General features: G+C 39.2%; 2 protein-coding genes across 2 annotated transcripts; both read left to right on the top strand.

Moving 5' to 3' along the window:
• The first annotated feature begins 154 nt into the window (after positions 1 to 154).
• On the top strand, positions 155 to 5,913 carry txlnbb (taxilin beta b). Its single transcript, XM_080869959.1, has 10 exons — positions 155 to 295; positions 2,288 to 2,558; positions 2,922 to 3,013; positions 3,144 to 3,314; positions 3,935 to 4,129; positions 4,410 to 4,529; positions 4,619 to 4,693; positions 4,783 to 4,875; positions 5,122 to 5,217; positions 5,357 to 5,913. Exons 2-10 carry the CDS (start codon positions 2,324 to 2,326, stop codon positions 5,837 to 5,839), a joined length of 1,560 nt encoding a protein of 519 aa, XP_080726085.1. The 5' UTR covers positions 155 to 295; positions 2,288 to 2,323; the 3' UTR covers positions 5,840 to 5,913.
• Positions 5,914 to 7,804: 1,891 nt separating this feature from the next.
• slc22a3 (solute carrier family 22 member 3) lies at positions 7,805 to 15,263 on the top strand (the record flags this gene model as incomplete). The annotated part of the gene is given in 4 exon segments (XM_080871152.1): positions 7,805 to 7,913; positions 14,626 to 14,665; positions 14,667 to 14,719; positions 15,130 to 15,263. Coding segments are annotated over 4 exon segments (336 nt in total).
• Positions 15,264 to 15,911: the final 648 nt, after the last annotated feature.

Raw genomic sequence — 15,911 nt, 5'->3', positions numbered from 1 at the left:
CATAAAATGGCTGCTAAAGATTTTACCAGAAGATTTATTGCATTCATACATTGTTAGCGTGAACACAGGTGCTTCTTGGGGTAAATTCCCATTAAGATTACAATCAGAGGAGGCCCGTGGGTTGTTTTTAATAGAGGTGTGCTGTGGAGTATCTCTGTACTCCCTCTCTCTGTTCAGAGTGAGCTGTGCTCCTCTGGTTTATTTTGAGGTGGTCTTATCACAGCTGTTGTAGCTGGTGGCAGCCTGTCCAAGCCCCTCGACACTCTTCCTTTTCTCCCTCTGGCCCTTGGTCCTGGTAAGACCCTGTTTGCTCCTTGCCCTGCTTCTTCAGGGATATTTAGGCTTTAATAGTTTAAAAGGTTAACTCTTGTGCTTGGGATGTGTTTCAAAACGTCTTCTTTAACGTACTAATGAGTGCCTCTCTGAATTTGATGGATGCAATCTTCGCCAAGTTTGTTAGAGGCGAGAAGCTCTTGACGGCAGTGAGGCTAGTCTAGTCTGTGAATGCGTTTAGTAATATTTATGTTAAAGTAAAGTAATGGCTCACTAAAGCCACAGTGTTACATACACTGTGTTAAAGGTAACTTTAACCTCCTAGAAATATACTGCGTGCCGACGGGGGTTGCTTATGTAACATTTGTGTTTTTATTGAATATTAATAGTTGAAAAACAAGACTTTACTGCGCACAACCACTGACATCAATAAGAGTGGATAAGAAATAAATAAATAACGTGCCCATATTAAGAAGTTCTTAAAATAGCCTGTGGATCTGGAACAGGTGCCATGTGCTCAGCTTGTGAAAGCACAGGCAGCGTGAAGGCTGCACTAATTTTTATGCACATAAACAGGCTCTGGCTGCAAGCCCGTACAACGCAAGAGAAACGCAAGGACTCGATAGGGGATTATATTTATTATTCACTAATGAGCTTTAGTATTACTTTAAGTGATTATTGTTTTTGTCGTAAAAATGGCTGCCTGTCTTAACAGTAAATATAAGATGGTCTCAAAACCAAGAAAAACTCGGGCCACCATTCATTTCTTTGTTTTGCAAAAAATGGAAAAAACGAGTGCGTTGATTTACTGAAACGTGTCAAGATACACGGAAACAAAGAATTAAAAACAACGTTTGTACCATTATTCTTCAGCAGGAGTCTGAACTCTTAGTTTCTTTAACTACTCCTCTGGAATTTTTCTCCATCCTCATTGAAGGATGCAAATGCATCAAATGAAGGTCTACATACATCTCTCAGGTCCTGTGTCAGGTCTTTGCCGGACGTTTTCCTATTTCTAAGAAAATTACTCTCCTGGAGATATTTTTGTAGGCCTAGCACTTCTTTTGTCCTCCACCTGTCCAGTTTACTCAGAATTTTAAGTAAAAACTACTCGGCATGCTGAGATATGTTTTCAGCTAACAGCTCTTTGTCAATCACCTTATTGGTGTAAAGCTTATTGTCAAATTATTGTGTTATCTTTGGCTTTTTAAAAAAAATAGATTTGACGTAAGAAATGAGAACAAATTATGTGTTTTTGTGACAGGGTGCTAGTAACAAAGGGCCTGAAGATACAAATTAAAATCGATCTGTTCAAAGTTGTTTATTACAGCATATGTAAACACATTTGTTCACCCCTTGAGTCTTTCTTATACTTAAATGATTCTTGGGTCAGTTTTAAATTGCTTAACAAACAACCCAATGAACGAAAAAGCAGCCAATGTCCAAAGAACTTGATGGTAGTGTTGAAGTTTGAGTCCATTTTTCTGCCGAGCCTTTACAGCAGGGTTACAGAGTTTTTACAGTCTTTTACCAAAGAATTATGTGTGTCTATTTACAAAAAATAATAATATCTGTTGATGTGTTGGGTCAGCCAATTCACTGAAAGACATTTACTTACTGTCTCTGTATGAAAATCAGGTGTGATTATTTATCTTGCTTCTCCTTTTCTTAATGGTTAACCATAACGCTGTGTTGCTGTACTGGAGAACATGAATGAAAAAGTCAATTATGACATCATTGTAAAGACCTGTGCTTTTTCTACTATGACAAAAAGTTCTGCAGAGATGAAGGTCTGTGCTGGAAATTCTCAAATCTGATTTGAGTTCATCAGATTTCTGATTGATTAATCAGTAAAATTAAGCTTCAAATAGCAAAGCTGGAATAACTAGGACCAAAATGGACACTCAGCGTGACTTTGGTTTTCTCCATGTTTACTACTTCACTAAACAGGAAAACATGAGTCTATCTTAAACCTAATCCTTAGCCTCTTACACATGTACGGATTCCATTACAGAACCAACCATCTCCCTTTTGGAACTACCTCAGAAAAATGGAGGCTTGTCAGGAGAGTAAACGCTCACCCACGAGTCCTGAAGCATCGCCAGCCGAGGATCACCACATTGACCTGACAGAGGACCTGGGCCAACAGCTGGAGGACATCATTAGCACCTACCAGGCTGCCAAGATTCCAGCTGAGCCAGAGGACACGGAGGAGGTCACAGCCGTCAAAGAGGCAGAGACCCGCAAGGACCAGAAAATGGAGAAGAAGATGCTGAAAAATCTAGGTGCTGTGTGTGGTTTTGAAAAAACAAACAAAAAAACAGTTTTAGTGATTTTATCTGAGGTGGGTTTGATTCAGTGAAGTCAGCAAAAGTCCAGGTTGTACTGAAAGTGATTGGTGTGTGATAGCAGAGCCGTAACACGTGTAAATGCATCCATCTGCAACAGAGAGGGAGGTAAAGTAGTATTTCCAAATGCCTTTTATAGTTTGTGTCATTCAGCTGCCAAGATGATTTTTCACAAGATGGACCAGCAGAGTTCTTGAAGTCCCAGAAAATCATCCAACAATAATTTCTGTATCAGTCTGTTTAAAACTGGCTTTATGGCAATGATTGATTTTTAAGGTTAAATTCTGTATGGCTGCTCAGGGAAGGAAGCTATGCTGTTGATGCAAAGTCTGAACAAACTCGATTCTCCGGAAGAGAAACTGCAGGCCATCATCAAGAAGCATGCCGAGCTGGTGAGTGGATAAAACAAAGGCGAAGAGAGCAAAAAAAGAAAATATATAGTAGCTCTCATCAAAGCTATGGTTTGTTTCTAGAGAAAAGATATAATCACTATTATGGGGCACTGTGTGTGTGCTTTTGCAGCTGGAGGAGCATCGCAGTGATCAGAAGCAGATGAAAGTTCTCCAGAAGAAGCTTCTCCAAGTGATGAAGGAGAAGGACCAGCTGCAGGGCGAGCACAGCCGTGCAGTGCTGGCTCGCAGCAAACTGGAGGGGCTCTGCAGAGAGCTGCAAAGACATAACAAGACTTTAAAGGTAGCTCAACTCCAGACATCACTGCTTGAACAGTGTCTAATCAGAGATGCCGAAATCGCCATTTGCTGTTGAGCTATGGTGCCAGGTGGTCCCAGCATATTTTGTGCTCTACAGGATATGACATCACTGGCACTGAAAATCTGCTGCCATGTCAAAGCTCAAAGTTTGACCTATTCCACTGCCACCCTCACAACTCCTGTTGTGAAGCCAAGTGTTGTTCAAAACAGCAGAACTTTAGCGATGATCCCTGATCAAATATGCATGTTTTTGCTTGCAGTGTAGCACGTTTTAGTCAAGATTGTTTTGGTGTGAGCTGCTCAGTTTCAGAGCTTTTTGATGCTTTAGCAACTATCACCTTTATAACAATCATAAGAACTGTGCAGACAACACTGCAGTTCAGTTTAAAGGGTTTGCATTCTCTCTTTTATAAGTTTAACATCATGGATGCTTCCTCTTGTACAGTGATACAGTTCCTTCATGAGCTTCCTGCATGGCTGCTAGCTGGAGCAATAGCAAATTATATAAGTCAGTGGTGGTGCACAAGACAAACAAAACGGTTGAGCATTTATATCCATCTTGCAGTGCAGGTTTTAAAGCTAACACCCATGCTTGAATCGCAGGAGGAGACCCTGCAGAGGTGCAGAGAGGATGACCTAAAGAGGAAAGAGATCACCACCCATTTCCAGGGCACGCTCAGTGAGATTCAGGCTCAAATTGAGGAACACAGCAGCCGCAACACCAAACTGTGTCAGGAGAACGGCGCTCTTGCAGAAAAACTGAAGGGACTCATTTCACAATACGACCAGCGAGAGGCGGTATGGATCCTGCTACACTGTGAACACACACGGACACTCGCATAACATAACAGCAAAGCCAATTTGTACTCCCAGTCTACATGCATTATTAAAACTGGATAAACTGTACTTGTGTAAACCTTCTCACATCTGTGCCAATGAATTATTTGCAGATTTCTCCCAGGTCTTACATTTATTAGTTACACTATTTCAGTTTTATGTAGCCAAAGGCTCCCAGAGCGAGAAATGAAACAGCTTTCTCTGTGAAAACGACTCATAAATCCACCTGAATGTCTTCCAGAACCTGGAAAAGGTTTTCAAGCACAGAGACCTGAAAGAAAAGCTGCTGGAAACCAAACTCGCGCAGGCAAACATGCTGCTGAAGGAAGCAGAGGAGAAGCATAAGCTGGAAAAAGACCATGTACGTTTTTTCGTTGTGCATTTTAATAAAAGATTTGTTGTAATAATCCCCTAATGCTCATTTTTCTTTACCATTTCAAAATCACACAGCTGCTGAAACAGGCAGCAGAATATAAACTGCAAGTGAAGGTCATGAAGGAGCAAGAGATCGATATGAAGGCCCAGGTATGGTATCAGGGCATCATGGGCAAAATTGGATCATTTTTCTACCTCCCTGGAGAAAAGTATAATGTTTTGTTACCATTCTTCCTCAGCTTGATATGTACTCCAAGAAGTTTGATGAATTCCAGGGCACGGTAACAAAGAGTACCAGTGTCTACAGCAGCTTCAAACAGGACATGGACAAAGTAAGTTTGGTTTTACAGAATATTTGAAGTCTGCTTCAGGAGATTAAATTATTGAGTTTTTCTGCAAAAAGATGATGACAAAGATGACAAAAATACAAATGAGAGGAAAGAATCCCATGAGCCTTTCAGTAACACTTCAAAAACTGACAAACCTTATAATCCTACACTTGCTCAGTTGCAGCTATTTTTAGAAGATACTTTGATTGTCTGCAGCATAACATGATTTTTTTTGTTGTTGTTGTGCAGATGGCCAAGAAAATGAAAAAGCTGGAGAAAGAGTGCCAGTCATGGAAGACTCGCTTCGATGGCTGCAATAAGAATCTTATTGACATGGTGGCAGATGTAAGAATTTTTTGTTGTTGTTTTAATTCATTAATACCCTCATACATAGATAGATTTAAAAAAAAATATGACCCACCAGGGAAAAAATTCAGTTTACCATAGGAAATTTTATACAATATGTTAAAAATATTTTTTACAGAAAGCAATCAAGGAAAAGGAGTTTGAGCTTCTCACCATCAAAAACCAGAAGCTTGAGAATCTGTGCAGGGCTTTGCAGGAAGAAAGGAAGAGTCTATATGCAAAGGTGCATGGAGCTGGCAGTCAACCAGAGGACAAGTCTGCTGATCCATCAGAGAAGGGGGGCTCTGAGAAGACACCTGAAGACCCAAATGAGAATCAGCCCATCCAGAATACTGCAGCACCTGCCCCTACCGGGACACCAACGCTCACAAGTCCGCTCACCGAGGAACTGGCTACACTGAAGGCTGAACAAGCCCTTCTGAAAGAGGTCGCCAGTTCTTTCACAATCTCTCACATTGCCCCTACAGAAACAGGCACAAGTCAATCACATGAACCCACCAAGGAGCCAGAGGAGAACCACATAGAGCAGAGCGAACACCAGGAAGTCCACGAAGATGGATACCAACAACAGAGAGATTTGGAAATGGAGTCAGTTGATTAATGTTGAAATCACTGTGAAAAGAAACCATGATCATGTGAGATTCTTAGCAATAAAAATAAAAATGCTACATCTGTGTTGAGTGTCTGATCCTAGTGTAAAGACATTTAAAAGTGGGTTTATTTTAGTATGCAAATCTCCACCTATAACTACACAGATTAAGAACTTGTTTAACAAACCAGAGCTTTTCCAACTACCCATTTTTTTCTCCAGTAACAGTTTTGTAAGACTCAGTTCGATACCACGAGACCCCTCCCAGCAGCCTCAGCCTATAGCAGCATATCTAAACGAATGTTCAGGCACATCTAAAGTAGCTGTAACTTTAATCGTATATCAAAAAGGAAAGTTTTAAGTCCAATATTAAAAGTACAAATCCAAATACAAACTGGTTGTGGAATCACTCTGTAGAGAGTCTTGGCTTTAATTACTTGTGTTGCAATATCGCTGCGCTTTACCCAGTCTAGGACCTGATAGGATCTAGTGAGCATGGAAACTGTTACATAAGCAAACAAGATTGTATTTTTTCAGTATTAAGGTGGCTAGCTAAGGGCTAAGAGACAACAGAAATTCACAAGAAAACAAAAACTGAGTCCAAAGTTGAATGAATTTAACTACAAATTCACTAATTACTGATTACGTAAGCAAAATAATCAGTTTTTCTGGCCTTTGTTTCATACACATTCAGATGCATTTTGTTTCTGGCTTCATTTTTGTCTTCAGTAATTAAAAAGCATGGTCTATTGGGCCAACATCAAATGACTGGCCTGGGCATTGAAGAACATCCCATTTCTTTGCCATGATAAACTCTTGGGTTTCTCTTGGGTCATTATCCATTTGCCCTGTGAAACAGTATCTGATTAGTTTAGCAAAATCTGTCTGGACAGCCCTTTACACTTTATAATTTATCTACTATTTCTATTAGCAGTCACATCGTTAATAAACAGAGGTGGCTAGTTCCATTGGGAACCATACCATAATACTGACTCTACCATGTTTGACAGATAATGTGATATTCTTTGGATCATGAGCTGTTTTTGTCCTTCTTCACACTTTTCTCTTCCCATCTTTTTGTGAAAAGGTAATATTAGTTTCATCTGCCCAAATATATATATATATTTTTTCAGAACTGTTCAGGCTCCTCACGAGTTTAATCTGTCCTTCCTGGTCTTGGGTTTGCACCTTGCTCTACACAATCTTTCTCTTAAATGTGGACTTTTAAAATGAAACACCTACCTCTTTGAGAGTGTACATGACTTGGTTAGATGGCATGAACACTCGTGACCATGGAAATAATTCTGTGATCATCACTTTTAGTTGTCATTTATAGTCTTTCACACCTTTTCGTGTTGCTGAGCTGGTCACTGCATTCCTTCTCTGTACCAGATTGTTGATTTGGGCACTCCTACGTTTTCTCTCTCTGTCCCTGAAATGTTTATTTTGGTTTTCAGCTAATGTTGTCTCCTTCACTTCAATTGACATCACTATGGATATTGAGACGTCTACTAAATGTTCAGCACTTCAATTTCAGATCGTTTAGCTGCTTAGTTTGTCATGGAATAATGGAACAATGGATCTCACCTGCTCATTAAAAAAAGTGTCCAATTACCCGTGAACACAATTATTAGTATCCTAATGTGATACTGTACCAAATCAGTGAACAGTTATAGCATAACTAAACGATAAAATGGGCTTGATGTCAAAGAATGTATTTTATTTTAGAATTTTATTTCCTTTCTTTCACCTTTCTGTTTTTTTGGCTTTTATTTCAGTTTTGATTAAATGTTTTGTTATAAGTCATTTAAAACCTGCAAACAAACACTTGTGTCACAAATCAGTGACGTTCCCCTTTAAACTGAGCTTCAGTCAAAAATCTTTTGGCTCTAAACTTGGCCAGACTGGACTTTGAGAGAAAGCAGAGGCAGTTGTTACTGCGGTCCCCGATAAGAGGCTGGAGAGTTTAAAAGAAAAATGGCAGAACAACCGGATTCAACTGCAATTTCTTGTGCAAAAGCTCTCTCATCTTTTGTCGAAAAAGGAAAAGCTCTGCTGGACCTTGCTGAGAAGGAAAGCAGGGAAGGTAGGTCACACAAGTGTACATAAAAATAGACACCAGTCGTCAAACAATTTATGGACGTAGCATGAGCAGGGGTTGCAGAAGTCCTATCAATCATTATACATAAAGAATCCTCTGAAACAGATGGTTAGCTGCTAACTTCATGCACTTTGTGACGCACAGGCTCGTGCCAAGAATTCGTCAGGCAGAAAATCCGCATAGAGCGTAAACAGTCACTGCTGGGTCTGATTGAAGCCGGTGCAACTCTGTACAACAGGTCTAAAGTCCCACCTTCAGTTTAACTAAGCAGCCTCTTCTGTTAAACCTTATTATATTTAATATTTTTAGCTAAAATATGTAATGAAGTGTTATATTTCAGGCCCATTTTTTCTGCTTCACAGCCTGTCTGTTAAACAAAAAAAGGATGCAGAGGATCTCTGGAGCAAAAATACAAAGTAAGAGCACAAAAATTCAACTTGTACAATGTATCGAGGTATTATCATCTAGATTACATGACAAAGGCCAAATCAGCTGTAGCCTGTGCTGTCACAATTGCTGTGCATCCACTCACTGATTCACATAGTACAGTAAGTCACAGCCTTAATAAACTGACATGACCCCTGAAAACTATTCTGCATGATGTTCCCAGCTGTGCTGCTTTGAGAGAAGCTCTTCAGGACTTTAAAGAGCTCGAAGTGAGTTCTTTTAATACAAAATGTAAAATATTTTTAAAAAGCATACTCACCACGGTCGTTTTACGTAGTGCAGCCAATGTACCGCAGGTGCAGTGGGATGCCTTTCTACAGCGTTTGGATGATGAGCTACAACTGAGTCCTAAAATACACAATGTCGATCATCAATCAAAATGCATTTCACCAGATACGCCGCTCATCGATGCCAGAACTGGAGAGTGGGTTTGATGAAAGTCTTTAATGCTTCCACACTTATTAAAAAAGCGTAACAATGAACCTCATATATCTGCCAGTTTTTATGCGTCATTGGTGCTGTCTGCTTTGCACCTTTATATTTTACTGAGGCTTTGTGTTTGACAGAACAGTAACGCTGCAGAAATATCTTGGGAGAGGTAAGAAGATATTGCTGGTGTTAATCCGTCAGTTCTCCTGTCTGCTCTGCCGTCTACACGTTCAAGATCTGCAGAAGAATCAAGTAAACATCACACACCTAATAACAATGCTTAACCAAAAAAATTATTACCAAAGAGTTATAAGGTGAAAACTTTGCATATCTCAACATGCTGTGCAGTGTGTCTTTAAGGGAGGGAAACAGGGAGAAAGTGGTAACAGGTCTTGAGCCCAAATTTAAAAGTTTTGGGTCTAAATGTAATTAGTGTGTGTAGAGGAAACCATTAAAGAGGAAGTAGTGAGTATCTACAGTCATCCGTAATACATGACTCTATCATGATATGGGGCTGCATTTCAATCAGTGGTGTTGGGGTTCTTGTCAATAAATGGTATTATGAATGTAGAAAAGTATCATCAGATGTTGATACACCACACAATAATACCATCTGAAAGTCGTCCGATTGACAGTGATCCCAAAAACACTGTTAATGCAGTAAAAGTAAACATTGATAGATAGAAAAAGACACAATGAAACATAATTAGGCATACACTGGCCTCCCCACATCCTGGACTCATTATTGAAGCAGTGTTTGATCATTCAGTTTAATCAAATTCAATAGTTTTATTTATATAGCACCAAAATCCCAACAATAGCCTCAAGGCTATCAGGCTTCCCCCCCCCCATTCTCTGTTAAGATACCAGAGAACGGAACAAAAGGCAGCAACATCCAAAGAAGAGTTTTGAATGCCCTAAGTTCAAAGTACACATGCTGTTTTTGCCCCATACACTGTGTTCCTGTTTTCTTTTTTTCAGTAAACTGTTGGCTCAAGACTTCTGCACCATGGTGTATATGCAGTGTGATATTCTCATAAATATCTACAATCAGCTGATCTCTAAAATCCCCCAGTACAGTATATAAAACTTACATATACTTTTATCTCTAATGTTACTTTGCAGAGTTCTCTGGATGCACACTCAGTACAAGTGGTGGTCATTTCGTTTGGCTGTCAGGAGGGAGCATCACACTGGGTAGAGCAAACAGGCTGTCAGTACGACATGCTGCTGAATCCCAGTAGAAAGGTCAGGGGTCAACATCAGACAATACACATTTCAGTCTTTGATGAATAAATAAATTAACTCATTGTTTGGTATTGCAGATGTATAGTGCATTTGGTCTGGGAGCATCTCTGCAGAAAGTGTTAAACTTCGGTAACATGCTGATCTACTCTGAATATGTAGCGAACGACATGGAGTTTCCACGAGAGCTTCCGTGGATTCAAGACGACATGTTTCAGGTCATCAGAATTCAATATGACTATTTTGTGCAACACATCTATCTATGTATTAATGAATTCTAAGAGGTGATAGAGAAATTCACTAAATTTTCACCACAAAGAAAGACTTTTAAGATTTATGAATAATTTCTCGTTACTGTCATTTGTTCCAGCTGGGAGGCAACTTTGTTTTGGACGAACATGGAAGGGTGTTGTTCTCTCACCGCTGCCAGAGTCCAATAGACCGACCCTCAGTGGAGGACATTTTATCTGCACAGTGAATATTAAAATCCTTCATGCACGGCATGACTTAATTAAAGGAAAAAAGAAACAGATGATGTCAGCTGATTCATTCTTTGTATCAAGTTAAGATAAATGTGATTATTAAGCCACCTTTGAAACGATAATTTTGTGAGAACTGCTTTAAAGGTATTACTTTTTTTTTATACAGTGCTGTGAAAAAGTATTTTCCACCTTTTAGATTTCTTCATTTTTTCCTTATTTGTCATATGTATATCTTTCAGATCATGAAAAAAATGTCAGTACTGGACAAAGATAACCCAAAGATAACCCCAAATAAAATTATTTTATTTATTAAGGGAAAAAAGTTATCCAAATCTACATGTGAAAAAGTAATTGCCCTTAAACCTAATAACTGATTGTGCCACCCTTGGCAGCAATCAAGCGTTAGCAAGAACTGGCAATGAGTCTCTCACATCGCTGTGGAGGAATCTTGGCTGCTGCTCTTTGAAGAATTGTTTTAATTCAGCCACATTGTAGGATTTTCAAGCATGTACGGCCTCTTTGAGGTTATGCCACAGCATCTTAATCAGATTTAAGTTTGGATTTTGATAAGGTCACTCCAAGCCTTTATTTTAGTTTTGGTATTTTTTAGCCATTCAGATATCCTGCTGTATTAAGTGAATCAAGTGAGCTTGAACTTCAGTGTATAAACTGATGACTGGACATTCAGGACCTTCTGGTAGAGAGCAGAATTCACAATCAATTACAAAACGTAATGGAGGCACAAGCAGCAAACCAGCCAAAGAGACCAGATTCAGATTAAAAGTTTAAAGATAAGATGATGAAATAGGAAGTACATTAAATGTTTGCGTGGGTTCCCTCCGGGTACTCTGGCTTCCTCCCACCGTCCAAAGACATGCAGCTTGTGGGGATAGGTTAATTGGATAATCAAAATTGTCACTAGGTGTGAATGTGAGTGTGAATGGTTGTCTGTCCCTGTGTGTTGGCCCTGCGACAGACTGGCGACCTGTCCAGGGTGTACCCCGCCTCTCGCCCTATGACAGCTGGGATAGGCTCCAGCGCCCCCCGCGACCCTGAAAAAGGATAAGCGGAAGCGAATGGATGGATGGATGGATTAAATATGAAAACGTATGACAGACACAATATCACTGCACTGTCCCAGTTTTCCACTTGGAACTCTTGGATTGCATTAACACTACGGGTAACTTGCACATATGTCAAGGCATCTAAGTGTTTAACGACACACAGCCCTTTTAAATTACAGCTCCACAGTAAGAGTATGCATCCTAAACATGTCCGAAGTGCACATCTGTCACCCACTGACTGCATGTAATGCATTGTCACATGAAACAAAAAGTGCAAACTGCTGAGTGGTTGAAGTCCAACATCAGGTAATAATAACAAACTACAACTTATGGTTGGGTTTCCACAGTTAGCAATTGCTTACACAGCATTGCGAAAATGAGGTGATGCAGCACAGCCTCTATTCTAAGGTCTGAAGCCTCTTTTGTCCTTTGATAAGTGATAAAACCTGGTGTATAAATGAAGTCCATTTAAACATGGCATTTTACCTTAAAAAGCATACATTTTGCAGAAACAATAACTGTTTTCAACTTTAAAATCTGATGTTAAAACTGCTACTTCTCATATCTGAGTTTCAATCAATGATTAGAAAATGATGCAAGAAAAATTCTCGCCAAATTTGCAATAGCAGAAGAAGAGCAGTTCAAAAATATATCTTAACGATAAAAATCAAGATGAAGGCTGAAGGCAGAAAATGCACCTCTGCAGACATAAATCACAGGATCAAGCTTCATAATGCTGCATGTTTAATGACATAAGCCTGCGCAAAACCCTTGAAATGATGAGCAGTAAACTCAAGAGTTATAAAAAAAAAGCAGGCCTTTGATCAAGACTCTTCTTAGACATCTTCAGACTAGAACTGCTTAAGAGACCCATCATTTTAAGACAGTCCTTAATCACCAGAGATGGCAAACGTGGACAAACTCATCATGCAGATATGAGACTTTGGGCCATTCCAGAGGAAGATTGCCACACTTGATAGTTTTCGCTTTTGTACTTGTTGGAGTTGTTTTCTTAGGCCACACTCTGGATCACTGGTGCTGGAGTCATGGATCTGAGGGCCTCTGGGAGGAATGTGGATGGAGTGATGTCAAGGTGCGGGACGTGACCATTCCCCACTCAGAACAGTCTGGATCTTTCAGCCGTTGTGAGAGATTTGCAGTGGACTGGAGCGAAAGCCAAAAGAAATATGATGAACTTGACTGGCAGCGGATTGCTAATGCAACCCAGACGGTGGCGTGCGAAAGCAGATGGGTGTTAACCGCACTACTATTGTTTTAAAGGTAAATGGTCATTTTTTTCCTATTTCTCCAATGATGTTATAGTATGATGCCATATATCTTTAAATTGATTTTACAGCTGTTGTAATTGAGCTCATGGGTTGCGTTTGCATTAGACTGATTCATGTTTTGACTACTTGAGAAGAAACTCATTGCATCACATGTAATATTCATGTGATGTTGTGTAACTCTGGAACATGACCTAATCTGTCCTGCAGCTAAAAATAAAACAAGTGAGCCATGTTACCATGAGAGTTTTAAAGAAATCCATTTTCAGTTGTGAAAAGAAGTCTTTTCCTGGATCTAAACTTTCAAATATTGCCCCCCTTGCTATTCTCATCACACAGATTCGTTTGTGTTCTTTGGTTTTTACTAGGTTTATTTTACTGTTATAGTCATGAAATCACAAAGGAAAACAGTGTTAATCTTTGTGTTTCTTGGAATTCCTTCCCACCTAGTTTTTAGATCCTGGCTCGCCGACATGAATCAAGTTTCCCTGGCATGTGGATTTTTCATTGGAACTTTTGTGACCTAGATGACGTCACCGACTGATTTATGGACCTTTTTGATTGCTCGTTTAGCATTTTAGTCATTTCATCACTCTTTTAAAACAAGATATCAAATCACTGAGGATATAAAGTAGCAACTTACAGGGTAGCAATGCCTAAATCTTTCCTTGGATTGTCATCTGATTTACTTTAAATTGGAAAATAATTTATAAAATGATCATGATTTTGTACTAAGTAGGGCTTAAAACTAGCGATTCCAACTATAATCTCATAATCAAAATGAATAGTGACATATCAAATCAAGTGAAAACTACACAATGATTTCTTTTACATTTTTATACTTTTATTTTTTAACTAGAGAACCCCCTGTTGGCCACTAGATAGAATGGAGGTTTAAGGAGCCCTATTCTTAGACTTAGCAGCTATCTATCCATCTTTTACACTAGGTTGTTGGCTGCGAAAGATCAAATCTACCCTTTGATGATTAATTTAGCATATTTTGTCACATATTGTCTCCTTTGTTGTGTTAGACTGATCCGCTTTCAATGTTCTGCTAAAACATGTTATTTTCTTTACGTAGTGATTGAGTTCTTTGGGTCCAACAACAGGAAATTTGTGGCCATGGTGATTTGAACTTCCTACTCTATTGGCATGGTTATCCTGCCTGGCTGGTCTGGCTTACTTCCTGTCCTCCTGGAAGACTCTGCAGCTGGCCATGAGTCTTCTTTGCATCCTGTTTATCTCAAACCATTGGTATGAATATAATTTTCCTTCAATGTGACACATTCAATGCTTAATCTTCACTTCATATTCACGCTGAGTCCAATAGTAAGTTGTGTTATGTTTGTTAAAAGGATCCACACTGGTTGTTTTCACAACAAAGAACTACGGAGGCCATGAAAGTTGCTGCAAACAATGCTAAATGCAATGGGAAATGTTTACCACATGATCTACCAGAGGTATGACAACATTTTTGAACAACTGTATAATCTTATTAACATAGGAGATGCAATTTACAAATGGAATATTTTAACAGTCTATTAAAATGTTTTTAGATCATTCATTAGGAGTAAAAGAAGGAAGTACACCCAATTATGTCAATTATGGACTTGTTCAGGACACCAAATATAAGAAAAAACACTCTAATTTTAATGTATACTTGGTAAATCAGTCTGAAACTACAATTAAGGATTTTATGTTTTTATACATCACAATGGTACCATACTATAATTCTTTGATCCAGGTTTACAAGCACGTAACAATGTCTTCTTGGATTTTTTTCTGTGCTGTGGTGGAGCTTCCCATTGGGCTCATATTTTATCTGCTGGTCAACAAGGGTTTGATGCTCCCTCAGATACTCACTTTCACCATGGCCATTTTGGTTTTGAAATTGAAGGTGACAAGTGAAGGATGGATCTGACTGTGCAGCTAGACGTTTATCGGCTAACAGTTTACAGACAAAGAGTATAGGAGTATAGGAGCTTTTAGAGCTGAACTGATTTCACCCAGTGAACAACTGCTAGGAACCACTCGCCAACCAGTGGTTGTATCACATTCACATTATTGGAGACATCTCAAAAGCAATGTGCACTTGCATCATGTGTGAAATCTCTGTAGGCAAAAGTCTACCAGTCCTTTCAACCACCGATATCGCCCTCTGGTGCCCATTACAAAAAGAGCAGGTTTAAAACACTTCTATATTGGCTTCACTTTTCAGACCAATGTGGCTCTAACTTCCTGTTGTCAGTTTTAATTTCTCACAGAAATCTGGGTGTGTCAGTGTGTTCATCAGCTAGTGGCACTGGAGCCATTGTAGCCCCATTCCTGCTATACAGACTGGCCAGTATGTGGCTGGAGCTGCCTCTGGTTCTTTACAGTTAATTTAAAGTTTTTGATCTACCTGCGACTATTTTGTATATAGTAAAATTTACAGTATTTAGCATATTACATATGTTATCTTTGTTTCAGGTGTGATGTTGATGTGGTACAGTGTACAGGAGATGTCTATAGTTGCCCTGCCAGAGATCATAGAATTGATTTGCAGAAATGTTTCAGGATAATGAAAAATAAATTTCAAAACATGAAATAGAAATGTGCTGAAAAAAACACTGGAGGAGGGAGGAAGACAGCAGAAAGAAAATCAGTGTTTGATGTCTAAGAGACAAGAGTGTGCTTAAAAAGCCCAGTTTTCCAATTAGGCATTTGCCGCAGAGAGATTCATGTTCGAAGTCCTTCATTTTTGTTTGTGTGCGCTTTCTGACAGGAAGAAAGAGAAATCGAAATATGCAGAGGGAAACAGCTTGATGAAAGTCTGACGCTTCACAGAGAAAAACATTAGTGGATTTTTTTCTGCAGATGTCCTGTGTTTACAATACACTGAACAGTAGCTTCACAGCCAGTGAAAAGTTATTTAAAACTGCCGTGGTTGTGCAGACTTGTGTTACATTCATATGAAGTGTTAACTAGAAATATAGACACTGTGAAGTGATGAAACACACAAGGTGTTATTGACAGTCAAATGAATAAGGG

Source organism: Rhamphochromis sp. 'chilingali' (genome assembly GCF_963969265.1).
Source record: "Rhamphochromis sp. 'chilingali' genome assembly, chromosome: 21".
Lineage (NCBI taxonomy): Eukaryota > Metazoa > Chordata > Actinopteri > Cichliformes > Cichlidae > Rhamphochromis > Rhamphochromis sp. 'chilingali'.
The sequence above is the reverse complement of the archived record's forward strand: the minus strand, read 5'-3'. Positions and strand labels throughout refer to the sequence as shown.

Excerpts from the sequence above, each read along its gene's own strand:
- txlnbb (XM_080869959.1), top strand. The coding sequence starts at position 2,324 with ATGGAGGCTTGTCAGGAGAGTAAACGCTCACCCACGAGTCCTGAAGCA. Across the intron at positions 4,694-4,782 it reads AGATCGATATGAAGGCCCAG|CTTGATATGTACTCCAAGAA; the intron begins GTATGGTATCAG and ends ATTCTTCCTCAG. Across the intron at positions 5,218-5,356 it reads TTATTGACATGGTGGCAGAT|AAAGCAATCAAGGAAAAGGA; the intron begins GTAAGAATTTTT and ends TATTTTTTACAG.